Source organism: Hypomesus transpacificus, chromosome 23 (genome assembly GCF_021917145.1).
Source record: "Hypomesus transpacificus isolate Combined female chromosome 23, fHypTra1, whole genome shotgun sequence".
In the NCBI taxonomy this organism is placed as follows: Eukaryota; Metazoa; Chordata; class Actinopteri; order Osmeriformes; family Osmeridae; genus Hypomesus; species Hypomesus transpacificus.
In genome coordinates this window covers 7,431,269-7,443,249 of record NC_061082.1, presented here as the reverse complement: position 1 = coordinate 7,443,249, position 11,981 = coordinate 7,431,269, and the positions used below count along the sequence as shown (strand labels likewise).

Here is an 11,981-nt window from a genome sequence, read left to right as displayed (position 1 = left end):
CAGTATGCAGATTTGCCAGTTTCTCCTCCAGTTCCCTAGCATTGCGCTCACAGGCCGCCCTACTGAGAACCCAGCTGGGTGATTTATCACAGAAACCTTCTTGATTGAGGGAAATTAAAGCAGGATGCTTTTGGCTTGCTAATTTCTCAGATAACAAGTTCAAGCTGTTCGCCTAAAGGAATATTTTGTTGGGATGAGCCGTGAGGGAAAACAATAAGGCCAATTAGGCCAGGGGATTGTGCCCAATCAGAGAATTGATACTGTAGTTCTCCATGAGAGTTTTTTTTGTGGGCTGCATATTTTTGAATCCTGCAATAACTGGCAATTGTAATACAGTTGGTGCCATTCTTGGTTGGTTGGTCACCCACCCCTGTGTAAAGTTTTGGATAATAAGTTGGATCTTTGCAAGTAGACGTATTCCTTTTCTGAATGGTAGATGGGTATGCACATCTGAGCTCCATATCGACGTAAGCTGAGGCACATTGAGCAGTCGACATTCGAGCCAGTGACACCACCATGAGGAAGCCATTCGCGACCTGACCTCCGAGACGGATGGGGGAGGGGTGTTGTGAGCCACTCTCTGAGTGAAGCGGGCCTTGTGTTGGGAACACAGCCCTGTCATGCGACCTTCACTGTCAGCCTCATAGCAGAGAACGCCTCAGATAGATGTAGTCGTGTGCTTTGTGGTCATCGTGTCCTGCTGTTCGACCTTCTAGGTCTAATTATACAACACCTGTGGGAGCGACAGACAGCTACGGCAAGCAGATGACTTACAGAAAACAACAGAACATTTCAACAGCGCCAAATGATTTGAATGGATACGTTTGTCCTCATGAAATATATAAACTTTGTGGGAAAGCAGCAGATAAGCATAATTATTAGAAAATAGATAGGCGGCGCCGCTGCTCCTGGGTGGGTTTCATTTGTTGTTTGTTTTGAACGACAGCGTCTTGACGAGCTATGCAGTCTCAGGTGGCCTAGGAATTGTGCTCCTGTACTGTCAATCCTCCAAGATAGGCATCAGGTTTGGCGTGGCAGGGCGCTACCCGGCATGTCACCGTCACCGATCCCCGGCGGGGTTTCTATGACAACGTCTGGCCGTTGAGGCACTCCCGCCTCAAGCACTGTGCAGGCTTCCACCAGTCTCCGTTGAAGCAGCGGCAGATGGTGCAGTCGTCCACCTTCACTTCAATGCCGGCTGGGATGATCGTCGTTCCGGCAAAACAATTTGGACCTGCCGCATGGGAGGAAGGCAAAGAAAGGAGGGAGGGAAGGAGGAGGAGAGAAAGACGGGGAGAGGGGAGAGGATACACAGAAAGAGAAGGAGGAATGAATGTGCGCCCCCCCCAAGAGGTTATCTGTTAGAGAGGGATGGTGGAGAGAGGCAGAGAGCCCAGGAGAGTTGGAAGTCAGAACAGACGCACAGATCTTTTCACGGGCATGCACCGATGGGCTTGTTTTTGCAACACTAAAGCGCTTTTGTTAGCCTCCCTCTCCCTCGACATGGAGCGCTTTGCATCCTAATGTGCCACAAGCAGAGCAGTGGAGAGCAGAGGAGGCTGGCTAGATGCAAGCCCTGGCAATTGCAGGCTTGGCAGAACGCTGAGGTCGGAACGCAGAGAAAGCTGCTTTGAGAAGCAGCAGGGAGGAGAGTGTTAATCACTCTCGTCTGCATGACAAGGCCTTTCGCCTCCTCCGAAAGCTGCGGCTTTCAGCACACAGCTTTTAGCACACAGCTTTCTCGACACCAGACCAACTTCAATAACCACTTCTGATAAAAAAGGATCAATCGATGTCCTCCTTGAAACACTGTTCCCATGATGACTAGGCTTGTGTTTCTTGGTTGAAGGAATTTATGTTTGTTTGTATCAAATGATGTTGATTTTCTTTATGATGTGTCTTTGAAACAGCTGACACATTGTATATGATTGACAATCAGTTGTCTTTATCCAGATGCGGGATGCCTAAGAGTTACATTAACATAGGCTAATCCTAACGCCAACATCTATCTGCAATTAAGGTTTCCTGAATTACTACTGGGTTCTGCTCCTGGCCTTGAGCGAATACCACTTTCTTTCCATCTAAGTACAGGGAAGTATGCCGCTGCCAAGAACTGGCTCTAGTTTTAATCATTTGAATTAAGCAATCAGCGGCTCAATTGGTGTGACGGTGACATTGGATTGCTCTCCTAAATGCAAATCTATAAAACCTGTGTGATTCAAGCTTTGAGTAAGGAGGATTTAGTATGGTATCTGCCTGTCTAAGCTGGGAGAAAACACATTGACCTTGACTTACTTTCCTCCAATAATGACTAATATTGAAAATCCACCAGGCAAGGGAATTATTTCCAAAGCTTGCTACAAAAGGACTTAAAGTGCAGTATAAGGGTACAAACGGCAATAGTGAGGTTAAGACACGTTTGTGTAATTAAAACTAGCTTGTCTGGGGGCTTAAGCAACCATTAATTATACTTGGCTCAGGTATTGACCCCAGATTGGCATGATCAGAGACAGACACGTGCCAAAAACACACTCCCTCACCAGCTACTGTACACTACACAGCAACAACCACAATCTTGTGAAACCAAAGTGTTTGGTTTTCAAAAGATGACCGAGCTGCCTTCAACAATAGTGGAACTGAAGCATGAAGTATGTAGATGTGACGTGTCATAACATGCTTTCTGCCCGCCTAATGAATATGTGCTGCCATAAAGGAGTAGGAGGACGAGTCACCTGGTAACTGCACCATGACATCATACATACAGGATACATAGGGTCTAGTTCTATTGATCCTCCTCAGGACAGCAGACAAACATGGCATTGGGCAAGTGGGCAAGCATTGGCGCTGCCAGGTTTGATTGTTTATGGCCCGATAGATCTGAGCGCCTTGAGGCCACAAGGACAACGTTTCCACCACCTGTCACCTTGGCAGGCTGACGGACAACAGGCTGGGCTGATCGTCCATTCAGCCAATGAAAGTCATACGATAGGTGGGTCTTTTTGTGGACCATCACCCCCCCCCCCCACCATAAACCTGTAAACATACCATGTACTTGTGTGTCCGCGTATGTCTATACTATGTGTCTGCCATCTCCAAATGTGTGTGTGTGCGTGTGTGACAGGAACATGAATTGTATAAAGGGCCATATCTCCACAAGCCCATGTTGATGCTTCTTGTCCATCAACCACTGTCAGCTCTGATAACTGTTACCTGACTCCAGCTGTCTCTGTGGCATTATATGACAGTCTTCCAGGGCATCACAGGGAAAAAGGAATCAAAAGTGACACCCCGATGAAATATTGAGACAGTGGGTTCCCTAGTGTGCATACATGAGCAGAGTAAGATAAATAAATGTGCGTAACAGGACCACTAATCAACCTCAGACTTTTCTTGATTACATATGTTCCTGAAGACTCCATGGGGAGCCCAGTCTGATGTCTTTATCTAGCGACAGAAGCCAATGTGCTCCTGCTGATGAGCGTAAGAGCTCCTTCTCCATGACTCTGTGTGTGTGTCCAATCAGATGGGCCTTGCAGGGCTGAACAGCTGCCTACTATCTCAGAAGCAGGTGAAGGTAAATAAAAGAAGAAGCATGGCTGTGTCCTGAAGGTATTAGATGAGGGGATTGGTCCTCCCCCGGTCAGCCAGAAAGGAGTGTTAAACACTCCTCCACCACCCCGCTCCAAGCCATCATCTGCCAGGGTTGGCTTGACTTCCCTGTGGGGCCCAAGACGACATGCTACCCTGAAATGCCACTGCCCCAAGGGCGTCACCATATCCTGTCTGCCTAGATTAGCTCTTACTTCTCCTTTAGGCTGGTGTGTGTGTGTGTATGTGTGTGTGTGTGCGTGCGTGTGCGTGTGTGTGGTGTATGTGTGTGTGTCTGCCTGTGTATGATGTAGTGAGAGGGGCATGCACTTGTGGTTGTGTGTGTTTTGTAAGTGTGTGTTTGTGTGCGTACTGTGGATGGAAATGACTAAAGTCTGCCTTGAACACCTTACAGCTCCCTAAAATCTTCACTGTGCTTCACTGTGGGTCACATTGTGCCACAAGGTGAAAAACAGCTAACATACTTTTAAGAAGATGATCATTTTATTTGCCCCCAGAGGGTAAGTATATCTCTAAATATGTAATAATGTATCTACAGTATTTACTTTCCACTTAGCCTGGCACTATCTCCATGTGAAAGTTACACAAATTACATGAGACATTAGTGTCCCCTTTGTTTGACAGAGCTTTGATCACATGATCACCATTCCTATACATCGATAACACAACGACACATAAAACAATGGAATGAAAGTATTTGGGTCAATTCTGTAACTGGGTTTCCCCCTAGTCTTGAGTTGTGCCCAGATCAATCCCCATCGGTGAGGTCACCCAGGGGTAAGGCTTAATCCTCAGTGTGGGGCTGTTAAAGGGATATCCCAGCACCTAACTGGCCAATGAGCTATTGGAATCCTTTAATTCCAATTTGGGGATTGGTTGTGTCTGACAAGGACATCAGGACCAAGGAAGATGAAGGACTCTCTAGGGGCCAGTTATTCCTTCCCATCACAACCTTAATCAATGGGCCAATGTTTATTCTGCTTAGTGTGTCATCTATAATTAAAGGCAATTCTTCTCATTACTGGCAAAGATGCCCAAGGTAATGATTTAGACTCATAAAACATAAATTATATGATGAATCTCTGTTGACAAGAACACGAAAACACAGACTTTGCCACAGGTATGCACTTGTTTTGGTGTGTGTGTGCGTGTGTGTGTTTTCAAGAGATAAAGATAGAGAGAGCAAGGCTTACCATTTTTACAGATGGGGCAACACTGCTCAGGCTCGTACACGGGGTTGACACACTCTGGGACGGCACAGTCCGACACCACACAGTGCACTTCGTTATTTGGTTCACAGCGACACCATTCACAGGGGGACGGCTGGGGACAGAGCCAAATAGCCATGTGTAAGTTAGATGACTCTGTGACTCCAATCTTAGTACCTTTCTGTTACAACTGTGTAAAAGTCCAAAGGTTTGTTAGTGTATGTAGTGTGAAATGTTAGTCCTCAGTTTATCTGAAACGTCGTGTCTGGAACCATTTTTATCACTGACTTCTTTTCTTAATGACAGTGTATGAATTTACAAAATATAGTAGGGTGAATTACTAATACCTAGGTACTTCCACATATTATATACATCCTCCACTGTAAAAGTGAGGGAGGGAAATATTTTTTGTCAAAACTCTTTATGAATACCATTTTCACCTGGAAGATGCAGTGCACACTGTATGCAAATATATTTTCTAGAACTATTGGAAAAAACAACATTTGCACTTTTGGTCTAGTGTCGAGATAATATATTTGCCTATAGCTATGTACATTTATGGAAGAAGAACATTCAAGTTTACCATGTCAAGAAAAGGCAGTTCATGAACTGATATCGTCTCAATTGTCACTGACATATTACTGTATTTCATGATCCAGAAGGTTGGGGAAAGGAACCGCAATTCCTAACAAGACATTAGAACACATGGAAGCAGTAAAAGTTCCAGACGTTTCTCCTTTCATACGGTCCATAGTTTGCTTGAGTCAAAGAGGCTCCAGCCATTGTTTCTTCTTTGCGTTTTGCCTCATTAACAGTGAAGCTGCCCACGCTAGACGCTTACACTCATAAAAGACCAGATGTACCTCTTCCCCTATATTTGTTCCTGCCCTTGAGTGGTTTGATTGTTATTGCGTTTCATACATGCTTCAAAACATGCGCACATGGAAGACAGAGTACGAGTCATAGACACACCATGGCCCCTTCTATACTGAAAGAGACTCCTATTAGCAGTGTTTAACATCCCTGCAGCCTTGTACCCTTTCCCTGACCTGTTCGCCCGAAGTGTGCCAATTAAACAGCAAGATGTTGACTCATGCATATGGAGGAAGGCTACAGCTTGCCTGGAAGACCCAGTCTGCTGTCGGGATGGGGAGGGAGGGGGTGTCAATAGTGGTACAGAGGGGGTGAGGGGGGTGCCCTCACAGCAGTTAGGGTGTTTAAGCTAAAGTACAGCTATGGTGTAATTACCATAGAGAATGGCCTGCACACTAATTATTTCTCTATCTATTCCACCAATAAGAATGTCTCGCCTCAGAGGCAGGGCTTGGGAACAATTTAGCCATGAAAATGGCCCCTAATTGCACCAAGCTGAGTGGGAACAAACAGGCGTGTTGTGTAGCTATTCAGGAGAGAGTAAAACAACCACTTTGCAATGTTTGCTCTTGCATGTTGGATTTGTTTCTGTGCTACTTCAAAGGCGGACACCGAACATTGGTATTTACATACAATGTTGGAAGGCCATAGCGTCCTTTGAATAGCTGAGGGATGCCAGTGTCGATGAACAAAATGTTAAATGGCAATAGACTGTTGCGGTTATGGAAGTTACGGAGGAATGGGAAGCAACAATGACTTCAAATATGTACTCAGATGTGAACAACCTGCAATTGAGTGTTATCTTTGCTGATCTCCTAAGCCAAGAACATGTGGTTTCCTGCATTGTAAAAGCCCTATTGCATGTGATATCTACTTTTAAAATGTTAATGGATGCAGTGGATGTGGCTGACTCAGTTCCTGATCTATTCCTGATCTTCAGCCAAGTCCGTGGACAAGTTGATGACTCCAAAACATCCAGTTAAAACATTGACATGCTTCAGCTGAAAGCTATTTATAGTAATGCTATAGTAGACTTAACTATTTTTCAGAAAATAAATAAGGCACAAAGTGAATGACGCTGCTCTACTCCCTGGGGGGACATTAGGGATGGATGGCTGCATTTGATAAGCAGTCATTTACTTTCTTCCACATTTTTGTTGGGTCATTGCTAAGATAAAACAAAATTCACAGATGAGCATGTATATATTTATACACAATAGCCTGTGTATATTACACAATGTTTGGTTGTGTTGTTAAAGTGTATACAGCTGAAATGATGAGTCTGATCAGTAGGAAGCTTAATATACTACATGCATTCTCTAATACGTTGCCAGACTCCCATCCATGTATTTACCCGAGAGGTGCTTTGAACACAAACATTTGTGTAAAGCCAAAAGACCAAAGTAGATTCATGCCTTTTGTGTTGACTGACAAAAGAAAATGGACCACAAACACCATATTTGGCCATGCTGGCGGCTATGTATGCGTTTCTGAACTCGTTCCCCATTGTTCGTTTCCAACCCACTGAGGTGCAAGGGAACTGACCATCATCCCCCTCTGCAGAGACCTCATCTAGCCTGCGACCGCTGCTGTGGCAGGGGTCCAGAGAGCCAGACAAACAACCGCAGGGAAGGGGAGGAAGGGTGGTGTTGGGGAACATGCATGATGCCAAAAAAGTGGATGCCAGTGATGGATAGAAAGCCACTGAATGCACGCTGTTCTTTGCCCACATCAAAAACACCTTAGCAGTGTCGGGTAGTGTAGACAACAGAGCTACAGTAGGAGAGGGGAGTGGAAGAAGATGCTAAATGCACAAAGCAATATTTGGCTTTGTATTTTATCTGACTTCACATGACTTTAAGTTATGGGAAGGTATACCTGTCCTTCACTGTCTCATACCTCCATTTATGTTTGGCCTACTTGTTTGCTCTCAATCAGTTTTTCAGATTAAAACGATTTTTTTTTACCTCAGGCAAATTAGATTGGAAAATCAATTTGAGTGCCTCATTTTAGCTTCTTTTTATAGCAGTTTGCTCTCAAAGGTGTCACTGTTGAAGAGCATACTCACTAATTACTGTGGCAGAGAAAAGGTGGTTCTGTAAGTGTATGTGCATGTGTGTGCGGGTGTATGTATGTGAGTGTGTGTGTGTGTGTGTATGTGTGTGACGGAGTGAGAGGGAAATACTATTGTGGCTGTGTACTGAGGGATACAGTATGTGAGCAAATGAGAGAGCTTTCACCTACACACTTTATGTGCTCATGTAATGTCATCATATGTTTTATTTGTTTGAAAAAAAAAAATGTATATAAAGAGTGTAAATAGTTTGCTATCAGAAACAGACACATCAAAGATGCTCTGGACAGAGATTGCATTGGTGTGTCCTCCTCCTCCCTCTCAGTCATTAACACTTCCCCGTCTCCACATGCCTTCCCTGGGGATCTCAGGGGCACGGATGGGATCGATCTGAGTTCACATCCCAGCCCTAGCCTGTCCGCCTGGGATCTGAACTCACCCTATATCTCCTGGTTCTTGATTGGAGCTGTGCTGAGGCCAGGGGCACGCCGGCAGTGATGTCTGGTGAACTGGTCCCTTCCTTGGCGGGCGGGGAACCCTGTAGGTGAAACACCTACCGAGGGTAAGTGGCATAGCTCTCTTATAGGGCAGGTATAGTATACAACACAACAGCACAGTCCCACTACTTCTGCTACGTCACTCCATTATTCTACCTCTAAGTCTCCAGAACAACCCCACTTCGCTATGAATAATCTTGGAAACTGGGCACAGTGACAGAAGATATATAATGAATGGAATTACTACAAAAATGATATGAAATCTATCGAATTGAACTTCTGGAGACTCCCTACAGGTGATCCTTAAATGACTCGTCACATTGATCAGGACATGATCTATGCGACTTCACATGGACCACATTATCACAACCAGACGACTATGCAAGGGCCCGAGTTAGAACTTCAACCTTTAAGATGACAGTCCTGCCTGGGCGCGCTGGTCTCAGAGATGCTGATCTGGGTTGGGCTCTTCCCCCACCCGCTGCCCTGAATAAACGTGGACCTCAGCGTGAAGCTCCAGGACTCCCAGTCAAGGAAATGCCAAGTCGGCCCATACCAAAGGTTAGCCTGTCGGCATTTCTTAATTGGGACGTATATCAGAAGAACTGACGCCCTCTGATCTCCTTCCACACTCTTGGAGGCCGATCTTCAGTCCATAACTCAAAGCAATGGCTCAAACACCACACTGGCCAGGACATGCCATAATGACTTGTGTCACAAGCCATCAGCGACTACAGCAATAGTCAGTAGGCAATGCTACTGCAAGGCATACTCATATTTTTGATCGGTTTTAACTAACTTTCTGAGTGGCCATCTCCCACAAAGGGTTCCTCTCCCTTTGTCCACACTGTGTAATTTCTCGGTTCGAAAATCAATAGGAACAAATGAATGTTTTTGTCAAGTGGCATGAAACGTCCTTCTCTCCCCTGGCCACCACTCAAGGTTAGTGGGGATGTGAGGGGGAGATGCACTATTGATGGACTTGATCTCACATCAAACTGGCAGGCTTACGTGTCCACAGGCTCCTTCTCAGGAGAATGTGGACGTGAATCCCAGAGCAGGGCTAAAATACCTGCTGCCGTCCAGCACGCAGTCACCGATTGCATTGGATTAACTACACTACATAGGTTCAAAAGGTTGATTCCAGAGACCCAAGGCAACTTCCCTTAAGTATGCCCATGTTAATACCTAATGCAGGGCTCTTGTTGGAGATGAAAGGCCTTGTAAACAATGCTGCTCGGGAATCAGTGGCATGTGTGTCACGTCATGTGATTAAGAGGCAGAATTGATTGGACGCCATTTATGTAAACATGCAACTTGACAATGTGAATTATAGGACCTGGTTTTTCTAAGATACTAAAGGCATTGACCATACCGTCGGCACAGTGCTGATTTACTGTGATCTTTACTTAAACGTTTACTTGCATTAGAATGTAAAATAACCCTTCCTTTCATGCTTGGACCAATAGAACATGATGAGATTTTTAAAGCAATCAAATGAGCACTACTAGCCAACTACATGATTTAAGCAGCACCATTTGGGCATTAACGATTATAGGCTTGGATCCTGATGAAGCAATAGGTGGCACTGGCAACCTCAGACATTAAAGATAACCTTAATGCACAAATCAGCCTTTATGGCATTAAATACACGCCATACAGTATGTCTTTAATAAGAACAATAAAGAACATATTGTGTTTGTCTGCAATTTAGGATTTCTTTGTAGGCTTTCTCACAAATGTCAAATTATACACTCCTCATGCCTCACGCTGTATATTACATACTACTATACATTATCTAAGTGGATGTTGGATGTTTAAATGTAAGTATATTTGGCAGTATGTCTAAACTTCCCCCAATATGCTTGACCAGAATGCTGATGTCCTCGTTTCCTACAACTCTACACACTGGATCAAATTAATAAAGTGAATCTTATCTATGCTTGTTGAGTTGCATGATATTGGAGCTTTATGAGTCCTAGTGTGGACCAATGATGATAGAGGTCCTCTTAGGTCCCCCAATGTGTTTGTTAATGAGAGACAGAGCGAACCACCTGGAATGATTATGGATATCGTGTCAATGCTAATCAAGCATATCCTATACACTACAACCAAGTGTGACCGTGGAGACTGGTGTGTGATTTCGTTTTATTGTTGTAGTTTTCACTTAGTTTCCATTGATGGATTTATTATGCACAGAGGTGCACAGTCCATGATGAGTGTAAACAGTTAGTGTTGCCTATCCCTTTGCTTGTAGCCTACCTCGAAACATGGCGCAAATTACACGCAGGCCTCGTAAAGGATCGCATTAAAGATCGTTCTACTTTCTTACCTTGAATTCTTCCAAGATTTTGTAGGTTTTCCCCCGGTATTCACAAAAGTTTTTGACCTCTTTGCATTCGGGGCAGCATCCATTGTGCTCCACCTTTGTGCACTTCGGATGTATTTTGGGGCACTCCGGCTGGTCACAAACGGGTCCGTCCTCAGTGCATACGCACGGGCAGTTTGAATGTCCCGGGAAGAACCGTTCCCCAAGTTTGTACACAAAACCGCTGTCATCCACACAGCCTTTACCCCGGTAATCGTCAAAAATGATGTTGTCGTTTACAGTCCGCTCGGCCTCGTCCGCGGGATAATCCTCGGGACTGACGGACGCCGGTGACACTGTGACAGCGTTCAGAGCAAGAAGGACAACACAGATCGCTGGAAAGAAAGGGCCCATCCTTCGCCACGGTATTCCTATTGCAGTGGAGAAGAGGAGTCTAAGATGAATTGACTTTCCTTTTTCCCATTTTGAGCTGTAGCCTATGGAGGAAGAGAAGGCTGTGTTGGACATGTGCTGAATGAATATGCTGCAATGTGCATATAATGCAGGTGGATGATCAGTGATATACCGTTATTTTTTATATTTATACACCTTAAATAGGTTGGTGAAGGAAATCAAATTAACTATCGATGAAGGTAGAACTACTATCACATCAGTGTGTGTGCGTGTGTGATGTGTGTGCGTATATTTGCGTAAATGTTGATAAAACGACAAGAGGTAGAGGGAGACTAATATTAAGTGATCAGTGCAATTCTGAAAGAAATTATACCGACGATTGTTTATCATTCCTAAGGTTTTTTATTAATTGGCTAACAACTTTAAATAGCCTGCTTGTGTATTGCGATGGACAGTTTTCAAACAGGTATTTATACTGATTTGTGGCGCGTATCTTGTTAACATGTATCTTAACTCCATTCTTATGAATTGGGTCAATGTTGATCTCCACGGTTTTTGCTAACTGCGGAGAGGGCGTTTATCCAAACGCATCGGCCCTTGCGATATGAGAAATGAGCCATCACTGAAGCATAATCCAATTGCTGCATTTAGACCAATCTCTTAAGCAAAACTGTCGAGATACTTACTGCATTGATAAAGTGGTCTCAGTGTTCTCAGATAATTCGAGTTTAAGACTCCGATTTTCAAATACATTTAAACAAACAAGGGTTTGGAAAAAAACAAGGGTGAGGTTTTCCATGTGGATTTGTCAAGTGTACATGATTTGGAGGAGGTGTATTACGGACTCACCGCGCTCAACTGTATGATTCCAGTTAGTTGGATTCGGGTTCAACAGAACCCAACATTCGGCGGAGCAGATTAAACACAGTTTGCAACTCAGATAAAAGTCTGGGTAAAATCAAAGGTCTCCGAGATATAGGATAATCCCGTTAAGTGGG

The 11,981-nt window shown here is 44.4% G+C and overlaps 1 protein-coding gene across 1 annotated transcript; it reads right to left on the bottom strand.

The window, feature by feature from the left end:
• Positions 1 to 938: 938 nt before the first annotated feature.
• Positions 939 to 10,983, bottom strand: vwc2l (von Willebrand factor C domain containing 2 like). The gene is made up of 3 exons (XM_047047642.1): positions 10,594 to 10,983; positions 4,803 to 4,932; positions 939 to 1,234 (listed from the first exon to the last, which is right to left on the bottom strand). The coding sequence occupies exons 1-3, from the start codon at positions 10,981 to 10,983 to the stop codon at positions 1,083 to 1,085; spliced, it is 672 nt and encodes a 223-aa protein (XP_046903598.1). The 3' UTR covers positions 939 to 1,082.
• Positions 10,984 to 11,981: the final 998 nt, after the last annotated feature.

What these genes read in the sequence shown, in the direction of transcription:
- vwc2l (XM_047047642.1), bottom strand. Translation starts at nt 10,983, where the DNA reads ATGGGCCCTTTCTTTCCAGCGATCTGTGTTGTCCTTCTTGCTCTGAAC. An exon ending in AAATCTTGGAAGAATTCAAG is followed by an intron (nt 4,933 to 10,593) that starts GTAAGAAAGTAG and finishes CTCTGTCCCCAG; the next exon opens with CCGTCCCCCTGTGAATGGTG. An exon ending in TTGCCCCATCTGTAAAAATG is followed by an intron (nt 1,235 to 4,802) that starts GTAAGCCTTGCT and finishes CCCATGCGGCAG; the next exon opens with GTCCAAATTGTTTTGCCGGA.